This window comes from Euleptes europaea, chromosome 2 (assembly GCF_029931775.1).
Source record: "Euleptes europaea isolate rEulEur1 chromosome 2, rEulEur1.hap1, whole genome shotgun sequence".
NCBI lineage: Eukaryota > Metazoa > Chordata > Lepidosauria > Squamata > Sphaerodactylidae > Euleptes > Euleptes europaea.
Window position 1 is genome coordinate 1,502,728 of NC_079313.1, and position 23,853 is coordinate 1,526,580.

At 49.8% G+C, this 23,853-nt stretch overlaps 1 protein-coding gene across 1 annotated transcript; it reads right to left on the reverse strand.

Annotated features, from left to right (window-relative positions):
- Nucleotides 1-5,934: 5,934 nt before the first annotated feature.
- Nucleotides 5,935-21,989, reverse strand: FSD1 (fibronectin type III and SPRY domain containing 1). Its single transcript, XM_056867513.1, has 12 exons — nucleotides 21,897-21,989; nucleotides 20,525-20,656; nucleotides 18,930-19,031; nucleotides 17,297-17,319; nucleotides 16,512-16,633; nucleotides 15,506-15,715; nucleotides 14,317-14,415; nucleotides 12,751-12,910; nucleotides 10,959-11,038; nucleotides 9,333-9,584; nucleotides 7,327-7,415; nucleotides 5,935-6,056 (listed from the first exon to the last, which is right to left on the reverse strand). Exons 1-12 carry the CDS (start codon nucleotides 21,912-21,914, stop codon nucleotides 5,946-5,948), a joined length of 1,398 nt encoding a protein of 465 aa, XP_056723491.1. The 5' UTR covers nucleotides 21,915-21,989; the 3' UTR covers nucleotides 5,935-5,945.
- Between the last annotated feature and the right edge of the window lie 1,864 nt (nucleotides 21,990-23,853).

The window sequence follows — 23,853 nt, forward strand, 5'->3', positions numbered from 1 at the left end:
ACCCTAAATTGGCCGCCTGGAGGTATGGGGCCAATTGCAAAATGACCTCCATGGTGGGAGATGGAAGAGGTTGCTTTGGGGAAGAGATGCGGCTAAGTTTCAGTTCCAAAGAAAGGGGAACGTTTACTGACCGGATGGCCACAGGAAGAGGTTGCCGGCCTTGAGAAGATCTTTGTCTGGGGGCAAACTGGAGGGGGGGGGGGCACATAGCTGTGATTAGCCTGCCCGAGACTAGCTTGGTGCGTTGCTAGCCAGCTGGAAGGGAGGAACCCAAAGCTCCATTCCATTCAGTCCAGAATACCCTCAGCCCAAGACTAATGCAGAAGACAGGCACCTGGGAACTCGCACGCAGCTCCCACGATGCTCCCGGTTACCACCCCGAGGAGCGCTACAGACAAAAACAGTCATGGCTTGTCCGACTTTGCGATGTTCCCTTAACTATTGGCTGGGCTGCTGTGATGTCACAGCATATTCCTGTTGTCACCGCCATAGGAAGGGTCTGAGGACAGTCATAGGATGTTGTAAGGAGGTACGAGACAGATCCATTTGATTAGCAGAAAAGCCTTCAGCAGTACCTGGGAAGCGGAGGGTAGGGTTGCCAGGTCCCTCTTCGCCACTGGCAGGAGGTTTTGGGGGTGGAGCCTGAGGAGGGCGGGGTTTGGGGAAAGGAGGGACTTCAATGCCATAGAGTCTAATTGCCAAAGCGGCCACTTTCTCCGGGGGAACTAATCTCGGTCGGCTGGAGATCAGTGGTAATAGCAGCAGAGCTCCAGCTTGTTCCTGGAGGTTATACCAAAGAATGAGCACGAGGGCTCAACTAATAAACAAACTGTATATACTCACAATGCGTTGGTGTCTCTTTACTGTATGCAACACTGTACATGTACAAAAACGTGAACAAAAAAATGTGTTAATTCACACAAGACATTCTCAAATTCAGTTACTGGTGTAAATGCTGAAAGAGAGTCCAAATAAAGTTCGAATGAAAAGTTCAAAGCAAACGGTCGCACCCCGACCGCCTTTCCGCAGCCGGAGACAGAATTCAAGGCCGGCTGTGAGACGAGGCGCATAAAACGCAAAATAAAGGACGCCCCAACGGGATTACTGGGTGAGGGCATCGTTGAGTCGGGTTGGAGACCGCGTCTCCCGGGTGCCGGGAGGTCCCGGAAGTCTCCCGGTGGGGAACACCACAAAAACGAAAGGGAACGAATGTCGACAATGTGAAGTCCAACTAAACGACACCCTAGATTGGTGCTCGTTTCAATCCTTCATCAGTATGTTGGTCTTCCTTTTTATGTATGGCTTCTATGTGGGAAACTGCCCACGTTGTGTTAATCGGGTATGAAACCTCTGTAAAGGAAAAAGTGAATTCAGACTACATTCCTAACTATACAAAGGTGTTCCTTGATAATAACGCAATTAACTTTTAAGGTTACAATTTCCCATTGTAAAATTGTTACATTCAAAAAAACGTTACATTCAAAAATTCTTATTATGTCACATTATATAGATGCATAGTCCCCCACACACCTTAATGTATGGCTTAACGCCCTGTCACGGTTCCAACAGCGTGATACTCTCCACTTACTCTTCCGTAAGTTCCTGGAGGTTGGCAACCCCAGCGGAGGGGCTCTGATCAGGTGATCTGTGGGGTTGGGGCTGTGGCCCGGGTAGAACAGTGGGGGCAGGGGGCATACATGTCTGAACTTCTCCGCTTAGCTTGAAGCCACCCTCGTCAAAATGTTTAGCTACAGCTCTATGAAGTTTGGTTGACGCATCCATCTGCGCCGTTTTGATTTTGCACCTCCACACTGGGCGCCGGGGACAAGCAGCTTACCTGAGTCGTGGCAGAAATTCTCCGCTGTGTTTCATTCAGAGGTGCAACTTCATTCTCTGTCCAGTTGAAACATCTGACAGGCCAGCGATATCACAAAAACGACAGAGAGGCGCGCACATGTAAATTAAGTCTATGTAGGCTAAAACAGCGATTCTTAGGCCATTTATGCATGGTTGTTTCCTCGCAGTCACCCCGCCATCTACTTTGGGGCATTTTCCTACCATAAGAATATAAGAACCTAAGAAAGGCCCTGCTGGATCAGACCCAGGCCCATCAAGTCCAGCAGTCTGTTCACACAGTGGCCGACCAGGTGCCTCTAGGAAGCCCACAAACAAGACAACTGTAGCAGCACCATCCTGCCTGTGTTTCACAGCACCTAATACAATAGGCATGCTCCTCTGATCTTGGAGAAAGTAGATATGCATCATGACTAGTATCCATTTTTACTAGTAGCCATGGATAGCCTTATTCTCCATAAGAACCTAAGGTGCCAACCAGGTGCCTCTAGGAAGCCCACAAGCAAGACGACTGCAGCAGCGTCCTCCTGCCTGCGTGCCACAGCACCTAACATAACAGGCCTGCTCCTCTGATCCTGGAGAGAATAGGTATGCATCATGCCATTTTAACTAGTAGCTATGGATAGCTTTCTCCTCCATGAACATGTCCACTCCCCTCTTAAAGCCTTCCAAGTTGGCAGCCATCACCACATCCCGGGGCAGGGATTTAACTGCGATGTGTGAAGAAATGCTTCCTTTTATCAGAAAAGAGCAAGAGTCCAGTAGCACCTTAAAGACTAACAAAAATTCACTCTCCTCTACTTAAAGACAGATGGATTCACATTCTAGCTGTATCTGAAGAAGTGAGCTGTGGCTCACGAAAGCTCCTACCCTGCCAGAAAATATTTTTGTTAGTCTTTAAGGTGCTCCTGGACTCTTGCCCTTTTCTACTACTGCAGACAGACTAACACGGCTACCCACTGTGAATTATCTTCCTTTTATCAGTTTTGAATCTCTCACCCTCCAGCTTGAGCAGATGACTCCCGCGTTCTGGCATTACGAGAGAGGGAGAGGTTGCCTTGCTCTTCCTGCGTGTTTTCCCGCGTGTTTTCCGGATGCTGGCTAAACACGAATGTTCTTTGAGACCCTCCCTTAGCCATTGGGTTGTTTGCTGTGATGTCATGGAAGGGCCATAGACTCAGCCCCTAGCTAGGTGTTCAGTACATGCTGTGCATCCAAAAGGACCCAAGGTTCAAGCCCCAGCACGTTCAGTTGAAGGATCTCAGGTAGCAGCGAATGAAAAAAGACCCTGGCACGCCCCAGAGCAGGCAAGACCTGGCTAGAGGGACCAGGGGCTGGATTTGGTAGAAGGCGGATTCATGTATTCTACTGTGGACTGGAAACCCCTTGGGGCAGAGGCTTCTGTGCTCACTGCAGGCTGGTGCTGTATTAAATTTAGGCTGCCCCAAAGTGGAAAGATCATGGGGAGAGGACTTCAGAGGAAGGCATGCACCCCTTGGGGTGTTTGGTATACCACCACCCACCCACCCCCAGTTACAAGATTAGGATAGCTGGCAGGTTGGTGGGTTGAGCACAGGATCCAGGGAAAACGGATGGCCGATGAGTACTGGGTCAAGGATGTTCCTGAGTGGGGCGGGGGAGCAAGAACAGGGCAGACCCAGGGCACACGTCAGGGCAAGGACCGCCTTGCTGGACCAGGCTAGGGGCCCCTCTGCCTAAATTGCAGCAGGGGCCACAAGCAGGGTCCGGAGGTGCGAGACCCTTGTTTCCCCCCACCAGGTGGAACCCAGAGCGATGGCCGCTTTGGAAAATGGATGCTCTGTGTCAGCTATCAACTATTGATAGGTCCCGTCCCGCCATAAGAACATCCAGCCCTGCAGCATTGGGCAAAAGGTCCATGTAGCACAGCATCCTGTTTCCAGAAGCAGCTAACTAGATGCTCTCAAGAGAGCCAGCGTGGTGGTGTAGTGGTGAAGAGCGGTGGTTTGGAGTGGTGGGGTCTGATCTGGAGAGCCGGGTTCGATTCCCCTCTCCTCCACATGAGCGGCCGAGGCTAATCTGGTGAACTGGCTTGTTTTCCCCCCTCCTACACATGAAGCCAGCTGGGTGACCTTGGGCTAGTCACCTCTCTCTCAGCCCCACCTCCCTCACAGGGTGTATATTATGGGGAGGGGAAGGTGATTGTAAGCCGGTTTGATTCTTCCTTAAGTGGTAGAGAAAGTCGGCATATAAAAACCAACTCTTCTTCTATCTGGTATGGGTAGTGTAACCTCTGGTTTACCATATCAGTAGACTTCTCCTGAAATGGAAGCTCTGTTTACCTACCGAAGCTTCTTGGGGTTGATAAACTTCTCCTTGCTGCGTCAGGCCATGGGCTACCCAATCCAGCATCCTTTTTCCAGGTCCGATGCCCCAAGGAAGCGCCCCGGCCGGACACGGAGGCCTTCCATTGATACTCACAACTACTCTGCTTCTGCCCATGGAGGTTTCCTTTAGTTTCCAGTAGACCAGATTCCACAAATGGGTCTAATAACCCTTTTAAGACACCAACACGTCTTTTGTGGCAGTGCGGCAGGGGAGGGGGAGTCACTTTGGTTTCCGACAGACACGGACCCAAAACGAGGTTTGCGCCGCAATCTTAAATTTATTGTTAAGGCCGGAAGCTGTTTGCAGGGTGAGAAAGAAGCGGACGCTCGACTGGAGACCACGGGGCGCCCTGTCTGGGTGTAAGTGTGTGAGGGCAGAGCATCTTCTCCTCTAGTGGGTTATTTGACTTCCAGGACAGTGCGGGGGAGAAACACATGGTGGATGATGGCTTTGTAATCCCAGACTTCAAATCCTGTATAGAACTGGGCAGTGGCTATTCTGTGCTTCCAAGGAAAGCAGACATTATGGGGTAGGGTTCAGAGTCCAGATTACCAGGGGCCCCACCGACTGAGGAGATGGAGGATTTTTGCAGGGATCGGCTGGGCATTTTTAATTTGACAAATATCAGGTCTGTTTCAGCTGGGGATGTGGAGCTCAGGCAGAGGAGGGAAGGTCTCTTTTTCCCTCTGTCTTCTCATAGAATCACAGAGTAAAAAGGGACCACCGGGGCCATCTAGTCCAACCCCCTGCACAATGCAGGGAATTCACAACTACCTCCCCCCTACGCTCCAGCCTCCGGCAGTCTCTTCCCTCACTTGATCTTTACCCCACTGGCAAAATGAACACAGCCTGGATTAAACTCTCGATCAAGGAGGCTGCTATTGTTCAGTTAAAAACATTCGTGTCATGTATTTAGCCTTATGTGGTTTGATGCTTCAAATCTCTGCTTTCGTTGTAAAAAATCAGCAGACTTCTAGTCCTCATGGGTCGTCTGCGGTCACTGCTCGCTAAGAAGCCCGAGGAGATGCCAAGTGACTTGCCCACTGGTTAGGAAGGGTTGCCAACCTCCAGGTGGTGGCTGGAGATCTCCTGCTATTACAACTGATCTCCAGCCGACAGAGATCAGTTCCCCTGGAGAAAATGGCCACTTTGGCCATTGGACTCTATGGCATTGAAGTCCCTCCCCTCCCCAAACCCTGCCCTCCTCAGGCTCCGCCCCCAGAATCTCCAGGTATTTCCCAACACCGAGCTGGTCACGCTACTGACCGGTCCCTGAAAATTAAATTACTATGCAAAGGAGCTTCATATACGTAATTTTCTTGGCACAAAATTGAGATCATTGTGGAATTTTAAATTTTTGCCTTGCTTGAAAATGCTATGCTTTTAAAACTGAGCTTCCGGACTTCCCAAAATCCGTGCTTTTCCTGCATCTGTAGAAGGCCAAATTTGGTGGTGGAGGGGGAAGGACTCCTGTGATTGATTATATGGGGAGGTGTCTTACAATCATAAACAAATCAATAATCCAATACATTCATGGCGTGTGGTTTGTGCGCCGGTCCCTCTGCTTTGGCTGGGTGGTGGTGGTGGGTGCAGATCTCAGAACCGGCAGGGAAATTAAAAGAACGCTGTAGGAGAAGTCCTTTTCCTTGCTTATCTGGGCAGTCAGGGCCTCTCTTGTGGCGGGGGGAGGCCGGATCCTGCAAAGCGAACCCCGTAGCACGGTCCTAAGACAGGCTGGCATTCGAACTGCTTGTAGCACTGTTCCGCTTCTGAAGGCATTTGACGGCGCTGGGGACTTGCAAGCCGGAGTAGACGTGGAAACTGCCGCACCAAACCTGCGGAAAGGAAGAGACGTCAAGGGGACGTGGCTAAAGGGTCTCCAAGAGGCCGTTCTAATCCTAAAAACTGTATTCAGTGCAGGGCAGAATCGAAAACACTGAGAAAACGCTGACCGATTCATATGTCGTGCCCTCGCTTACCCTCAATTGCCCCGAAAGGATATCATCTTGTAGCCCTATCTGATTGGCTGTAATGTCACACTTTAAGTTATCCCTGGTGGTCCGGGATGGCCTAATTTGATTGGCTGCATAACACTGTGATGTCACAAGAAATGTGATCACTGAATGACTGGGATCGCCTAATTCAGAATAAAGAAAGCAGCCAAGCAGGGCAGAGAACGGCAGCGAAGACAACAAGTTTGAAAAAGGAAGGTGGACATTCACCCACTATAAGAAGCAATACGTCGATGGGATGCATTTAATATTTCAGTCGATTCCAAGAAACTTCCTTCTCATAGGGCCAAGCATGGACTGAGTCAAGCTTACTGCTCCAGTACCATGCCAGTGAAAACTGGAAGATTTTCTCCCTCTCTCATAATACTAGTGCTAAAGCTGGAGGGTGGGAGATTCAAAAGAGATAAAAGGAAGTATTTATTCACACAACGCATAATTCAATTGTGGAACTCCCTGCCCCAGGATGTGGGGATGGCTGCCAACTTGGAAGGCTCTAAGAGGGGAGTGGATGTGTTCATGGAGGGGAGGAGTATTCATGGCTACTAGTCAAAATGAATACAAGTCATGGTGCATCCTTATTCTCTCCAGTACCAAAGGAGCAAGCCTATTATATTAAGTGTTGTGGATCACAGGTAGGACGGTGCCGCTGCAGTCGTCTTGTTTGTGGGCTTCCTGGAGGCACCTGGTTGGCCACTGTGTGAACAGACTGCTGGACTTGATGGGCCTCGGTCTGATCCAGCAGGGCTTTTCTTATGTTCTTATAAAACGGCAGGGCAATGAGAGAGTATTTGACCACCACTGCAGAACCTTCACGGGGCTGAAAATTTGTCCCTTCTGGCTTCAGGGTCTGTTCAGGTCCAGCTTCTCTCCACAGGCATGAGGACAGGACGGTTTTTAATTTGCTGTTTTCAAATGTTGGCTTTATTCAACCGTTTATATTGTTTTCACATTGCTGTTACTCGCCTCGGGCCCCAGGATGCCTCGGAGAAAAGAGGGTCTAGAAATACTTCTGAAATTAATATAAATAGCAATTCATCCAGTGCTGGATTCTAGCGCACCGCTGCACCCAACTTCTCCATTACAAGTTTCTCACCATGAAGGCTGGAAGAACCGGCTGAGTAAATCTGGCCCGAAACGTATGAAGCAGCTGCTTTGTTTTGGCATTGTAGAAGGAGAGGAAACCTACAAGAAAAAGAGATAAGTCAACGTGAAGCTGGACTCCTTTGGGGCAATGAAGAGGCTTAGGGGGGAGTTGGGGGGGGACTGCTGGGAGGGAAGTGTCGGGGTGTCTTCACTGCTGCCATAATTTTGACATGCCTTTTTATATATGGTGAGGCTACTTGAGTGACTGGGTGAGGATCCATTGACATATCATTATATTATTAATTATTACTAGCACATCGATGAACACGGTGCTTTCTTGGACGCTTAGACAGCTCTCTGAGCCAAGGAACTGACAATGGGGTTGGGCAGCTTTTCTACCAGTAGACAAGAGCAAGAGTCTAGTAGCACCTTAAAGACCAACAACATTTCTGGCAGGGTATGAGAGAGCCAGCACGGTGTAGTGGTTAAGAGCAGTGGTTTGGAGCGGTGGACTCTGATTTGGAGAACCGGGTTCGATTCCCCACTCCTCCACATGAGCGGCGGAGGCCAATCTGGTGAACTGGATTTGTTTCCCCACTCCTACACCTGAAGCTGGCTGGGTGACCTTGGGCTAGTCACTCACAGCTCTTTTAGAGCTCTCTCAGCCCCACCTAACTCACAGGGTGTCTGTTGTGGGGAGGGGAAGGGAAGGTGATTGTAAGCCGGTTTGAGTCTCCCTTAAGTGGTAGAGGAAGTCAGCATATAAAAACCAACTCTCCTTCTTCTGCCATGAGCTTCTGTGAGTCACAGCTCTGTGACTCACGAAAGCTCATAACCCTGCCAGAAATTTTGTTAGTCTTTAAGGTGCTGCCAGACTCTTACTCTTTTCTACTGCTACAGACAGACTAACACGGCTACCCATTGTGAACTTTTCTACCAGGCGTCCTTCTGTGTCTTTAACAGTATCATGTGCTAGAGGAATCAACCACTCTTGATACTTGCTTACTGTTAAAGCAATCGGAGTAGGCCCAGTTGTCTTTTTCTAGCCAGCAGGCAATTTTACTGGTCTGCTCAGTCCCTGAACAATTAGGATGATGAGGGGAAGGGGGGGCATAGCTCAGCAGCTGGACCAGAACCAACTGCCTGCTGTCTCCTTGGCCATTCATGCACACACCATCCCAGAGGAGGTGTTCATGCTCCTTCAGCATCAGCAAGGAGAAAATGTCATTCTCCTTGTCCTCCAGACACCTCTGCCAGCAGGAAATGGGAGATCATCCCCATGACATTACAGGGGCTGGTGGGTTGACCATCTGCATGGGGGAGGAAAGGTCTGGAGACCAAGTCCTATGAGGAAAGGTTGAAGGAGCTGGGTACGTTTAGCCTGAAGAGGAGAAGACAGAGGGGATACGATCACCATCTCCAAATACTTGAAGGGCTGTAATAGAGAGGAGGGTGCCGAGTCATTTTTTGTTGCCCCAGAACGTTGGACCAGAACCAATGGGTTGAAATTAAATCAAAAGTGTTTCTGTCTAGATGTTAGGAAGAATTTTCTAGCAGTTGAGAGCGGTTCCTCAGTGGAACAGGCTTCCTCGGGAGGTGGTGAGCTCTCCTTCCCTGGAGGTTTTTAAGCAGAGGCTAGATGGCCATCTGTCAGCAATGCTGATTCTGTGACCTTAGGCAGACCCTGAGAGGGAGGGCATCCTGGCCATCATCTGGGCATGGAGTAGGGGGTCGGTGTGTGTGTGTGTGGGAGGAGGTAGTTGTGAAATTCCTGCATTGTGCAGGGGGTTGGACTGGATGACCCTGGTGGTCCCTTCCAACTCTATGATTCTATGTCATGGATTTCTGGTCAGCAGTGTGATGCCTGTGGGGCTATGGGCCTCAGGAACTTAGCCACGTGTTTGTACCCCTTAGTTGAGGAGTTATATTGGTTCGTGATGCAGTGGATCTTAAAGCCTTATTGTTTTCTTTGCAAACCAACCAAAAGGCTTTCGCTGTGGGCAGCCCAGATCTTACCTTCGTGGAAATTGCAGTAGATGCCGATGACGTCGGGCACCGGGACGTCTAAGGTCTTGGCCTTGTTGTTGTGCTTCGCCGTGAAGCTGACCTGCAGCCAGTTGTTGAGATGGAGGCACCACGAAGAAGGTGTCTTGCCCAGCTGGTCGAACTTGCCCAGAGTCCTGTAGGCCACCCCAACGGCAAATGCTTTGCTATCCCGGTCGTAACGCACTTCCCAGTAATCTTCGCCGCCGTCGATCAAGGAGTCCCCTGCAACGAAGCGAGGAAATGGCAGGGGAACCCAGGCCAGAGGAAGGGTAAGATTAGATTGTTGCAATGCGCTCTATGTGGGGCTGGCCTTGAGAAGTGTTCGGCCACTTCAATGGGTCCAGAATGCTGTGGCCAGGATGGAATTGGCACCAGACTGACAACCAGGATTCCTCCCCACCTCTCCCATATTCCCCACCTCCATATTCAGAGGCCCTGAATACAAGTGCTAGGAAATCTGGGGCAGGTCTTGGTTTCTATGCCCCGTTTGTGGCTGGTGTGTAAAACAGGTTGCTGCACCAAATGGGCCACTGGACTGATTCAGCAGGGCTCTTCTTACTTATTTTACAAAATTTATACCCTTCCTTTCGGCCTTCCATTACATGAACAGATGAAGCTGCCTTATACCGAATCAGGCCCTCGGCCCATCAAAGTCAGTATTGTCTGCTCAGACCAGCAGCGGCTCTCCAGGGTCTCAGGCAGGGGTCTTTCACATCACCTACTTGCCTAGTCCTTTTAACTGGAGATGCCGGGGATTGAACCTGGGACCTTCTGCATGCCAAGCAGATGCTCTACCACTGATCCACAGCCCCTCCCCTCCATCATGAACAGATGAAGCTGCCTTATACTGAATCAGACCCTCGGTCCATCAAAGTCTGTATTGTCTGCTCAGACCAGCAGCGGCTCTCCAGGGTCTTGGGCAGAAACAGGTCTTTCACATCACCTACTTGCCTAGTCCCTTTAGTGGAGATGCCGGGGATTGAACCTGGGACCTTCTGCATGCCAAGCAGATGTTCTACCACTGAGCCATGGCCCTTCCCCGAAATGTGCATACCTCAAGGGCCATCAAGGCAGCTAACAAAGTAAAAACATACAAAATGATATCACCTCTTAAAAACCATTAAAACCAACCAAAAATACATCATTAAAACAATTAAAACCAGAACTTCAAAACAGCTTATGTTTTTATGTTCTCTCTGGATGCTTCCTAGTCATGGCCTGTGGGTGGGGCTTTCAGTCAGAACGTGTAGGTCAACCAGGATTAGCTCCACCCCCTTTGGGGAGCAAGCTCCCCCCATATGTTTTGTCTGCAAAACACAATAAGCAAAGCTGTAGCTTCTCTGATTTGTCTGTTTCCTCCCGACTCCACCCATAGCCCAGCGCTTCTTGCCTTAGCTCCGTGCTTTATTTGCCAGTCTCTGCTTTGCCTTTCTCCAATGTACCTGACTCCCCTTTCCAGATTCTTCCATTCTACCTGTTGGCCACTATTTTACACTTGGCTTCACCTGCGCTGGTTTGCCAGCTCCAGTAGACGGGGCCAAACGTTTTTGAAACCCGAAATTCTCTGTTCTGATAGGAAGCCAAAGTTCTTCTTACCCAACACTGTGTAGGATTCGGCAGTGAAACGATCCCTCCCTCCACGGCCCGACGGCATCCTTTTCGGCGATTGCACGCACCTGCAGGAAGAGAGGACCGCTCAGGAGACAGCCGGGCTACATCCACTGAGACTGGTCCCAGATTCGCACGTGGAATGGGGTTGGGATTCCCACCCTGTGTAAGAGTCAGTCATATCTCGATGGATCAACTGGTAGACCCTTGAACTGTTCCCGGTAGGGGTGTGCAAATAATAATAATAATAATTTGGTAATTTTCGGGTTCGGTTTTATTGTGCCCAATTTTTTTCGGGAAACCTGAAATAAGCCAAATACCCATACCAGTAAATGTGGGCATTGGGCTTATTTTTGGGTTTCCTGGAAAAATTCGGCCCTGGGGGTGTCATTTTTTGAGGTAGAGACCCCAAATTCGCAGCTTATCTTGAAGGGACTCTCCTCACACAACCCCCATAGTTTTGGGTTTCCTGGAAAAATTCGGCCCTGGGGGTGTCATTTTTTGAGGTAGAGACCCCAAATTCGCAGCTTATCTTGAAGGGACTCTCCTCACACAACCCCCATAGTTTGGTGAAAATTGGGTCAGGGGGTCTGATTTTATGGGGTTCGGGGTTGCTCCCCTCCTCCATAGAGGCAAAGTTTGCAATGATTCTCTATGGAGGGGGGGGGCGACCCATTCCAGACTCCATTAAATCGGACCCCCTGACCCAATCTTCACCAAACTTCAGGGGTCGTGCAAGAAGAGACCCTTCAAGCTACGCTGTGAATTTGGGGGCTCTACCTCGACAAATGTCCCCCAGGACCCACAAAAGCCAAATAATTATTTGGCTTTTTCCGGAATTGCCTATTTGACTTTAGCTTTCTCCCCAGGTTTGTGCATTCAGTAAACCTGATCTGGAAATTTACTGAAATGGCTAATTTCAGGTTTATTTTCGGTTCGGTTTTATCGATATGCCCAGGCCTAGTCCTGGTCAAGAAAACAGCATGGGCAGAAGGTTGAAGCCCTTTCCCCGTTTGTACTGTGGTTGAGCCCATAGGCTTAATATCACTTGGCAAATTTGAATTCACACAGATGCATTCTCTAGCTGACGGTCACAAAATTCACCGCCTTCATGAAGATATATATGCGCTTTTGAATTCACACAGACGCATTCTCTAGCTGATGGTCACAGGAACAACCGCTTGATTTTGCCGAATGATATTAAGCCTATGGGCTCAACAAGAATATTTATTTTCATTATAAATTTCTGGAGCTGAAGAAAGCTTTTTGAAACGTGCCACAACGACTAGCCACACGTTCTCCTTTTTCTTCTTTGGTTGTATATAATTTGAAGCTCACTTGCTTACTGGACTTTGGACTATGTTCTTTGGGACGGGAGACTCCCGCCCACTTTGAGGACTTGTATTTGTGTTTGACAATATCTGCTTGCATATTAAGAATTTCTTATGTTGTGTTTAAATTGTATTGTTTGCATGGGTTAATGCTTTGAATAATTAGGTTGTTTATGGTCTAATTCCAGTGTGGTTTTGTATTTTTGAGCCTCCGTGCCGCCAACCTCCAGGTGGTGGCTGGAGATCTCCTGCTATTACATCTGATCTCCAGCCTATAGAGATCAGTTCCCCTGGAGAAAACGGCCGCTTTGGCAATTGGACTCTATGGCATGGAAGTCCCACCCCTCCACAAACCCCGCCCTCCTCAGGCTCCACCCAAAAAACCTCCTGCCAGTGGCGAAGAAGGACCTGGCAACCGTAGCCCCAGGGCAACAGCAAAGAGGCACTACCTGGCCGGGGAGTTGACTGGAGAGGCTGTGCGGCCCTTCCCGTCCTTCTCGCGAGCTTTGATGTCCTGCACCTTCCCGCCCATGGCGTCCCATTCCACACTGAGGTCTTCTACCTTGAGGTTTTGGTGGCTGGTGCTGCTGTCCAGGCGGAACATAAAAGCTGCGGGGAGAGAAGAAAGTCTAGTCGGAACTGGGGTCTGGGATCGGCGTCCCTCCCTTTCCCTTCAATACCATTCTGAGACCGACATCCCCTCCTGGTTTTCAGGGACAAATATCCCATCTGGGCGGTTGTCCACCAGCATGCCCGCAGGGGTGTCGCACAGAACAGACCGCCTATCCATCCATTTAGTTTTTTTTTTACAAAATTTTATTTTTTATTTTTTCAACACGACACGTCCTAACATTTAAACATAAACATAAAAAAACAAATTCAATAAATCAATTGCATTATATTGGAACGTACTTGTCATTATCCTTCAATTATTAACTACTTTGGCTTCTCTGTCTCACCATTATATTCTGATATCTTATAATATACATTTAATAGATGTTCTTAAACATCTATTACTTAGATTTTATCTACTATTTCTTAGCTAATTAAAACATATTCCGTTTTTCGTTAAATTCAGAAATTGATCTATTATGCATTAATGATGTTAATTTTGCCATCGTTGCATGTTAATTTAATTTGTTTATCCATCCATTCAAATCTGGATCTTTCTCTGCTTTCCACTTTCCTGCATTTGAGTCGCCAGTCCAAGCTGCAGAATTCAACCTCTGCAGCTACTGACTGCCAGAGCTCTGACTCCGATATTTGGAAGCCAGGCCTTTCTATCTGCTGCTGTTACCACTCATCTCCAGCCAACAGACATCAATTCACCTGGAGAAAACGGCCGCTTTGGCAATTGGACTCTATGGTATTGAAGTCCCTCCCCTCCCCAAGCCCCACCCTCCTCAGGCTCTGCCCCAAAAGCCTCCCGCCGGTGCCAGAGAGGGACCTGGCAACCCTATCTATCACTGACTCAGAGACTGCAGCATGACGGCATGTTCACAAACATTCCACCTGGGAGAAGGAGAGAGATCAGCCATGGACTGGAGTCCAGGTTTCCTCTCCAACTCTCCCCCTTCTTCAAGGGCTCTCTGAGAAACAGCAGCTGTCTAGTTCTTACTCTGTGGATGGGGTAGGGTTGCCAGCTCCAGGCTGGGAAATACCTGGAGATTTTGGGGGTGGAGCCTGAGGAGGGTCGGGGTTTGGGGAGGGGAGGGACTTCAGTGCCGTAGAGTCCAATTGCCAAAGCGGCCATTTTCTCCAGGGGAACTGATCTCTATCAGCTGGAGATCAGTTGTAATAGCGGGAGATCTCCAGCCGCCACCTGGAAGATGGCAACCCTAGGATGGGGGTTGCAATCACAAGGGGGCAGGTCTATCCCAACCAGAATTAGCCTCACTCACTTTGGGCAGCAAATTTCACTAATTTTTGTGTGTGGCATAACCTGCTTTGTATGGGGCAATCCCCCTCCCCGATCATGCTGGAAACCCACCCCACCCGCCCCCCAGTTTACGCACCTCTTGTTTCCAGGGTGACGGGCTCCGAGAACTCTCCGGCGACGGCCTTGTTGCAGGCTTTCACACGGAAGTTCATGTATTTCATGTCAAATTTCAGACCTGCAGAGACGGCAAAATAGCGCATGAATCGGAGGGTGGAATCTGGACACCCGCCTCATCACCTCTTGCCTTGCTAGACTCCCCGACTGCACCAGGGATGGATGGAGCTTCCCTTTAAAACCATCGGTCAAATGAGCAAATACTGACAGGGCTTCTCCCACCTGGTCTTTGTTCGTTCCCCCCCCCCCCCCGCAGCTGCTGTTCAGAGGCAAACTGCCTCTGAACATGGAGGTTCCCTTTCTCGTCAATAGCCATTGATTGACTTTTCCTCCATGCCAAAACAGATTCAAATTCTGAACTACAAAACCCAAACTCCTGCACCCTACAGGCATTCTTCTTATTTATATAATTTAAATAGGTGCTGCGGGCGGGGAGGGGGGGGGGAGAGAATGCTGTCACTTCCTCCCCAGCCACGGAAAGCCTCAGATATCCCTTTGGTCCCTGAGATTTCTGCCGACATCGCCCATAGGTTTCAAGTGCCCCTTCATATCCACGAGGACTAGAAACTTCTCTTGTTGTTTTGAAAAATGAAAGTTTCGGTGTGTAAGAAGCTTGAGGCCATTTATGCTTGGTAATTAGCAGTGCGTTCCAGGCTGAAGTGCCCCACGTATCTTTTTTAGTTCACGCTGAACAGTCATCCCAGAAGTCACTGCGAAGATGGGCGCATACCTGCTTTGCATTTCTTAAGGGCCCCTTTAATGCGACCTTTTTTATTTGCTCCGTCCCTGCCTCCAAGCATCCACTCAAGGAAGCGTGAGGAATCACAGCCCCGGGGTTAGCTATGCAAATGACGATTGCTAATGGCTGTGCAAATGAAGGAACGGAGAGTGGAGGGGGTGGAATTCGTTTGACTTTCTCCTCTTGCATCGGGACCGTGTAGGCATTTTAAAGGTCGGATTTAAAAAAGGAGCTTTGAGCGAGCATCAAAATCGACCCTGCATTAATGGCCTGAGTCCCCAGCTGAGCACTTTCCCCAAAGAGCCCTGGCACGTGTGTCGTCTCTCGTCTACAATTTCCAGGGGCCCCCACCAAAAGGCAATGACAGTTAAACCAGGTGGTGTGGGCACCCTCACCTGTCCACCCGCCTCACCTGACAGGGTATACTCGGTCTGCTTTATTCCTTCGATGACCATCCAAGGCTGGTCCTCTTTGGCTCGGGGCGGCCCCTCGAAGTTGGTTTTGCGGTACTCCAGCACGTAATGGTCGATTTTGCTGTCCTCTTCGGGCATCCGCCACACGAGCGTCACGCAGTTGTCAGCCACCAGGGATTCGGCCGTGTCTATCTCAGGTGCGCTGGGGACTGGGTTGGGGGAAAGGGAGCACAGCATGAAGACTGGGAGGTACGCTGCCACCTCAGGCCACTGGGATGAGATCAGACAGGTGGACACATGCGCATTCAGGAGGGTTCGCACGTGTGTAAACATAACTTCAGTTTATTATCTAGTTATAGCCTGCATGTCTGAATGCACGAGGCAGGGAAGGAGCTCCAGAAACCAGCTACCTACTTCAAACACAATGTCAAAAATCGCTTGGCCAGAGCCAGGATCTAGCTGCTGAGACTTCTGAAGTCCCCACTCCAAGACAGGTTGGAGGGGGTCATGGGGAAAACATGCATGAAAGCCGGAGACGCGGGCCACCTCCCTCCCTCCAGTGTTGACCTCTTTCCTCTTTCTTTGTTAATTTTCCCTGCTCCACCACCAATCAGCTTCCAGGGAGGAGGAGGAGAAGGAAGAAGAAGAAGAGTTGTTTTTTATATACTAACTTTCTCTACCTTCTAAGAAGCATCAAACCGGCTTACAAGCTCCTTCCCTTCTCCTCCCCACAACGGACACCTTGTGAGGCAGGTGGGGCTGAGAGAGTTCAGAGAGAACTGTGACTGGCCCAAGGTCACCCAGCTGGCTTCATGTGGAGGAGTGGAGGAACCAAACCCAGTTCTCCAGATCAGAGTCCGGTGCTCATGTGGAGGAGCAGGGAATTGAATTCTCAGAAGAGAATATTGAGAAGCAGCCTAAACAATGAAGGCTTTGGAGAGCTTGGCATGCCAGGGTGGGTTGCCCCCCTCCGCCCACCATGCCAGCCCAGCCCTTCCTACGTACCTGGCAGGAATTTCAGAGACTGCAGGATGCGGCGCTCTTGCGCGAAGTCCACCATCAGATGGCTCATGTTGTCACTGACCTTGGCCTTGAGAGACAGCCGGAAGGCGGGGGCCATCGTGATGCTGCAGGGGGGGGGGGTCCAATGAGAGACAGGAGGAGAGGGATGAAAGAGGGGTCGCGAAAACCCACCTGCTCTGGTCTCCCAGGTAGGCAATGGAAGGTCTGGGTTCCCAAGGGAAGGCTATGCGACATGCAAAGCATCCAAGGGGCTAGTCCTCAAGAGAAGGCAGTCCTGGAACGTTAGGACTCAGGGGAAAAAAGCAAGGGGCTGCCAAGCATGTGCAGAGTGCCTTCCCACCCTATATTGTGTTAATTGCTTCCCGCTTCAATTTTATAGGGTTGCCAACCTCCAGGTGGTGGCTGGAGATCTCCAGCTATTACAACTGAAAATGGCTGCTTTGGAAGGTGGACTCTATGGCATTATACCCCACTGAAGTCCCTCCCCTCCCCAAATCCCGCCTACCCAGGCTCCACCCCCCCCACCAAATCTCCAGGTATTTCCTAATCCTGAGTTGGCAACGCTAGTTGGGGTGGGGAGATCCAACCTCTCTTTTTAGAGATTAACCAGGCATCAACCAAGCGGAGCTTCTGGATCCTGCACAGAGTACGAGGGGTGGGTTTCCCCCACTCCTGTAGGGTCTCAGAACGCAACAGAACAGCCCTGCCTTTTGCGGCGCAAAAACCCTGCGGAGGAGAAGGCGGTGGCGGAGTCTCACGGCGCGTACCTGTCCTTGATCTGTTTAGCAGCCTTCGAAGCAGAGCGAGAAAGACAAGAAAAGAAAGAGAGAGGCAAGGCAAGGCCGGGGTCAGGCAAGATCCTCCGAGAGAGGGCACGCTGCAACGGCATTCCCCTGGCGTCTCAGAGCGCGATTAGACGGCTTTGCAAAAAGACTGGACTCGTTTCTCCCCTCGATTCCTTGCGTTTCCCCCTTTAAATCCACGTGGCTCACACGGGGACCCTCTTGGCATCCTTCCAGGGGTCGGGTACCCAAGGTTGGGTGGTATAAATAAAATATATAGATCATAGAATCATAGAATAGAACCATCGAGTTGGAAGGGACCACCAGGGCCATCTAGTCCAACCCCCTGCACAATGCAGGGAAAAGATAATGAAAATAGAATTGATTTAAAGCGCTATGTCAAGATAAAAATTATTTAAAAACATTAAAAAAAGTACAATGGCATTTCCTAAGGTTGATATACTATAACCACCTGCCAGACATGTTTCGGCCTGTTTGGCCTTCCTCAGCGGTCGATTGAAATCCATATAAAAACATGCACACACATTTACAGATATATATACATATACAGACAATATATATCAGACCAGGCATGTATGTAGGTTGTATAATATATTACCAGTTATACAAACATCTGGTAAGATTGTCTCAAGCTGTTATGCTGGGCTATATATGTCTCCCATGTAAAATGTGTGCAGTTATCAACCTGGTAAAAAAATGTTATTAGGTTATGCCATTGTGCTTTTAAAACGTTTTTAAATATTTTTTATCTTGACATAGCGGTTTAAATCAATTATATTTTCTTTATCTATATATTTCATTTACCCCACCCAACCTTGGGTACCCAGCTTCTGTTTTCTAGGTTGGGTTTCGTTCCCTTCTTTTTTCTACTGTCATTCCAGGGGTCCCCAATGTGGTACCCACCGACACTTTTCCTGGTGCCCACCCAAAGTTCATAGAAAGTGGGTGGGGGCCACGTGGGGCATTTACCCAGCAGGTCTTCTGATTGGCTGTGCAGATATTTTAAACATTGCTTGAGCAGCTTCCCTGGAAGTTTTTAAGAAGAGGTAAGATGGCAATGCTGATTCTATGACTTTAGGCAGCTGATGAGAGGGAGGGCATCTTGGCCATCTTCTGAGCATGGAGTAGGGGTGTGTGGGGGGAGGTAGTTGTGAATTTACTGCATTGTGCAGGGGGTGGACTAGATGACCCCTGGTGGTCCCTTCCGACTCAATGATTCTATGATTCTATAAGGATCTTCAGCGCACTACTGGGTGGGAACATAAGCAAATATTTTTAAACAATATCTTCATTTTAAAGACATCCTGTTAAGCAGAGATTCTGCCTGAAATACTGAAGAGTTACTATCAGACTTATGCATAGCCTCACTCCCTGACATTTTGTGGTTGGCTCAACCTCCTGCGACAGACATTTTGCGGCTGCGCCCACCACCCTGTGCCAGAATTCCAAAGGTGTCCGCAGGGTCAAAAAGGCTGAGGACCCCTGACTTATTCCCTCCCTCTTAAGCATGGGGAAAGCTGTGGGGTGCACGGTGGGCCCTCCTCCGAGCTCCCCCGCCCCACCCAGCAAGGCAACAGCAGCAGGTGACGCCGCTTACCTGGTTGAAATCGTGGTTTTCTGCTCCCTGAAGGGTTTGGTTGGCTGTTTCCAGGAGTTCTTCCGAGCTCTCCAAGGCTTTGGTGCAAGCAGAGAGCTGGTTCTGCGGTGCCAGGCAGAAGGAGAAAAAGAAGGAGAAGGAGGAGGAGGTAACAGAAGAAGAAGAGGAGGAGGAGGAGGAGGAGGAAACAGAAGAAGAAGAAGGAGAGGAAGGAGAGGAAGAAGAAGAAAAAGAGGAAAAAGAAGAAGAGGAGGAGGAGGAAGAAGAGGAGGAGGAAGAGGAAACAAGAAGAGGAGGAGGAAGAAGAGGAGGAGGAAACAGAAGAAGAAGAAGAAGAAGAAGAAGAAGAAGAAGGTGAGGAAGAAGAAGAAAAAGAGGAAAAAGAAGAAGAGGAGGAGGAGGAAGAAGAAGAGGAGGAGGAGGAGGAGGAAACAGAAGAAGAGGAGGAGGAGGAAGAAGAGGAGGAGGAAACAGAAGAAGAAGAAGAGGAAGAGGAAGAAGAAGAAGAGGAAAAAGAAGAAGAGGAAGAGGAAGCAGAAGAGGAGGAAGAAGAGTTGGTTTTTATATGCCAACTTTCTCTACCACTCAAGGGAGAATCAAACTGGCTTACAATCACCTTCCCTTCCCCTCCCCACAACAGACACCCTGTGAGGTAGGTAGGGCTGAGAGAGCTCTAAGAGAACTGTGACTAGCCTAAGGTCACCCAGCTGGCTTCATGTGGAGAAGTGGTGAAACCAACCCGGTTCGCCAGATTAGCGTCCGCCGCACATGTGGAGGATTGGGGAATCAAACCCGGTTCTCTAGATCAGAGTCCACCGCTCCAAACCACTGCTCTTAACCACTACACCACGCTGACAAGAGAGGAATGTTGGGCGAAAGGTCAGAGGCCCTTGGCTTCACATGGGGCTGGGGATGAATCCTGAAATACCATCCCAACCCTGCTCTGTCCCTACTAAAATGGCAACAATCCGTGCATCGGCGCAGGGGACGTTGAAAATGTACTATACAAACCAGCACACACATTGATGGGGCTATATGAATTATTAATATCAATGAAAATATGCTGAAAGAGTGCTTCAGAGCACGTGGAGAGTGCCTTTCCTTACATCCGGAGTGAGAAGGAAAGGATTTGCTTTGTTTATTTAAAATATTTGCCAGTCGCCTTTCTACTTTGCAGAACTCAAGGAGGCTTGCAATGTAAACAACGTAATAACCATTTATAAGAACACAATTTAAAACCACAAGACAGTAAATAAATAGAAAAACTAAATTAAGAACATAAGAAAGGCCATGCTGGATCAGTGGGGTTTCCAACCTCCAGGTAGTAGCTGGAGATCTCCTGCTATTACAACTGATCTCCAGCCGATAGAGATCAGTTCCCCTGGAGAAAATGGCAGCTTTGGCCATTGGGCTCTATGGCCAAACCCCTCCCCGAACCCCGCTCTCCTCAGGCTCCGTCCCAAAAATCTCCTGGTATTTCCCAGCCCGGAGCTGGCAACCCTAAACAGCAGAGAAACCTCTTAGTCCACTGTTGGTAACAGGATAGTGGACCGGAGGGAACCGTGGTCCATTCCAGCGGGGGGGGGGGGGCTCACCTGCATATCGTAGGTCCGGCTGGCTCGGTCCTGCTTAATTTTCATCAGCATCCCTTCCTTCAGCTCGTCCAGCAGGGTGTAGAGCGACTGGAACTCGGCTTCCAGGTCCTGCTGCACTCTGTCCGAATTGGCCTGGGAGGACGGAAAGGGGCCAGGAGGCAACACATGATGAACCCTCTCGTGGGAGGGGGGGAATATTTTAAGCCTTATTTAAAAACTCCTTAGAGCTAAACTGAGCTCCCAGCACTTGTTTCCAGCAGTTATGCGTTCATAACTGCTGCTGGGAAGGGTTATTTTTCCCCCATGGGACCCACAAACATATTAGAGTCGCAACATCTAAAAAGAGCTTCCTGTTCAGAGGTAGTCTACCTCTGAATTTCAGTTTCTAGGGTACAAACTGCAGCCTTCAGGCCCTGATTATCTCATTCACCAGATGTTTATCCTATCCTTCCTCTGAGGATTTCGATGTACGTTGTCCTCCCTTCCCATTTTATCTTCGCAACAAGCCTGCAAAGGAGGCCCGGCTGAGACACCCAAGTGCGCTTCTTGGAAGAGTTAAGGTTGCCAACCTCCAGGTGGTGGCTGGAGATCTCCCGCTATTACAGCTGATCTCCAGGTGACAGAGGTCAGTTCACCTGGAGAAAATGGCGGCTTTGGAAGGTGGGGCATTATACTCCATTGAAGTCCCTCCCTTCCTCAAACTCCATCAGGCTCCACCCCCAAAATCTCCAGGTATTTCCCAACCCGGAGCTGGTACCCCAAGGAAGAGTAGAAGCCAGAACTACATGGCCCTGTGTGGACACTCTGGTCACTACACTTGTACTGGCTCTGGATCCGATATGCTGGTCAGACCAAGCAGGACTCTTCTGGCATCCTCTTTTAAGGTACATTAATCGATGGAGGATGGCTTTCAGCCATGATAGCCAAATTGAGCCTTCATGTTCAGATGCAGTCTATCAGATGCAGGGGTACCGATGTTTATTTACTTACTTGCTTCAGTTGTACCCTGCTTTTCTCCCCGGTGGGGGCCCAGAGTAGCATATAACATTCTCTGCTTCTCCATTTCATCACCACAACAACCCTGTGAGGAAGGTTAGGCGTTGAGTGTGCGTGATTGGCCCGAGGTCACCCAGGGACCTTCCGTGGCAAAGTAGGGATTCGAACCTGGATCTCCCAAACCCTTGTTTGGGCTCTCTAACCACTACACCACACTGATTCCCTTGCTGTTTTGCTGCCCTGTCTGGGGGCTTTCTGGATGCATCAGGTTAGTGACTGAGGATGCTGGACCCCTTGGATTCTTCCATCTGATCCATTGGGGGGGGGGAGGGCAGAGGGTCTTGGATCGATCCCAGAGCTGGGTCTGTGCTCTCACCTCCACATTCTGGAGCATCTGTTTCAGGACGTAAATGAAATTCTGGATCTCCTCGTTCTTCACGGCCAGCGTGGTGATGATCTTCCGCAGGCCATCCTGCCCGAAAGAAGCAGTGCCCGGAATTAATTGGTGTGCTCGGCCTGGCGAAGGTGCCGTAGCAAACCAACCCCATGACCTGTTCTCAACATCAGGGTTTGAGCATAACGTCGAGAGTTTCCCCGAGCATATGAAGAGTGCAGCTCCCTTCCCTGTGAGAAGAGACTCAGGCCTTTTATGCAGGGACGTTTCCCCGTGGGCACCCCCGCTGACTACTTTGGGGCTTCCTTTTGATTATGCATGCCTTTTCTGACTCACTCTTCCCGCGCATTTTGCCCCCATTTCCCAGATTCTGGCTAAAACAGCATCCGGAAAACAGAGGCAAAATCCGCGGGGAGAGCGAGGCAGCCTCTGACAGTCGGACAAGGCATGCATAAGCAAAAGGAAGCCCCAAAGCAATCGGTGGGGGTGACTGTAGGGGAACGTCCCTGCATAAATGGCCTCAGATTGGCAGAGGGAAACGGATCCTATAGTATGTCTTCAAGAAAGCCTTTCAGCCTCTGGGCTTAAAAACTTAATTATCCATCAGTCACATTTTTATTCTGCCCTTTCCTTCAAAAAGTTCTGGGTGGCATACACAATCCTCCCCATTTTCTTCTCCCAACAACCCTGTGAGGTAGGTTACATTGACAACATCTCTCACTGCTGTCTGAGCAGAAAGGAATCTGGGCCCAAATTTTAAGTGTCCAGACACCAGAAAATGGAATCAGAAGAACAGCGTGCAGGTAAAAGGACAGACGGATCCTTGTTCTTCATTTATTACATCTTTGAATGCTTAAAAAAAAAAACCCTCCCCGCAACACACACCAGACCACAAGACTCACCTAGAGGAACACTCCTCTATGGGGGAAAAGACCCCTCTGCCTGAAGAAAGCTAGCTTCCCAGGAAGAAAGTGAAACAGCATATCAGGGAAACGATGCTCAAACTTTTTTTCCCCTCAAACTGTTTTTCTCCCTGTAGGGAATTTTCTTTGTCTCTACAGAGGTGCATCCCAGCCTGAAATCTGATGGCAGAAGAGTTTCCAACCACTCTCATCAAAACTTGATTCCTAAATCCTTTCCTGGACACTCCAGCATATGAAAGGAAATGACTTTTCTGGATTTTCATTTTGGGGAAGGGTCCATATCCTCCAGAACGCAACACCCCGCACAAACAGGCTTGTTCACCCCTCCCATGACACAATGGACCTGCTCCAGTTCCTCCCCTCACCTGCCAACCCCTGTCCCCCCCCCCAAGATGCACCCCTAAAATGTAGAGAGGGTGGCAAAGGGGGGGAAGAGGCTGAGAGGGAGCTGCCAAAGGCTGAGATCTGGCTCCAGGCCCCCGGCGGCTGGGCGTCGCTTTGGGCGTCTCGTCTTCCCCGTGTTCCAGCTGCCGGTGCTGATGCTGCAGCATCCTTAAGCATCCTGGCATCCTGCATCCCTGGCCGCAGCATCCCTTACCTTTTGATCCCCCATCGTCTGCTCTGGGGCGTGCTTTCGGAGAGGGATGCCAAGCACCTGTCCCTCCTCTGGCAGGGATGCGGAAGGAAGTGAGGCTGAGCCACCTTCCTTCAGAGCAGCGGTCCTGGGGCACCCCTCCCTTTCGGTGGGATTAACAAAGCTGATGTGGGGAAGGGGGGGGGAGAGAAGCTTCTGAACTTGCTGCCCTCTGTCTCTGCGCAGCTGCAGCAGCATGCTGGGAAATGTAGTGTAGCCGGAGAGAGTGAGAGAAGCGTGCACCAGGCTATAGAAAATCAGGGTAACAAAGGAAGAGGGAAACAAAGGATAATCCATGGCAAACTCCAGGATTCCTCCCCATCTCTTGCCAGGGCTTAGGCAAGTAGCGAGGTTTCGGGCCGGGAAACTGGGGAGTGCTGGG

Bases quoted from the DNA above. Each gene is read 5' to 3' on its own strand.
- FSD1 (XM_056867513.1), bottom strand. The intron at 16,634-17,296 runs GTACGCGCCGTG...CCCCCCCTGCAG, and splicing joins GCTAAACAGATCAAGGACAG to CATCACGATGGCCCCCGCCT. The intron at 6,057-7,326 runs GTGAGAAACTTG...TCCTTTCCGCAG, and splicing joins CGGTTCTTCCAGCCTTCATG to GTTTGGTGCGGCAGTTTCCA.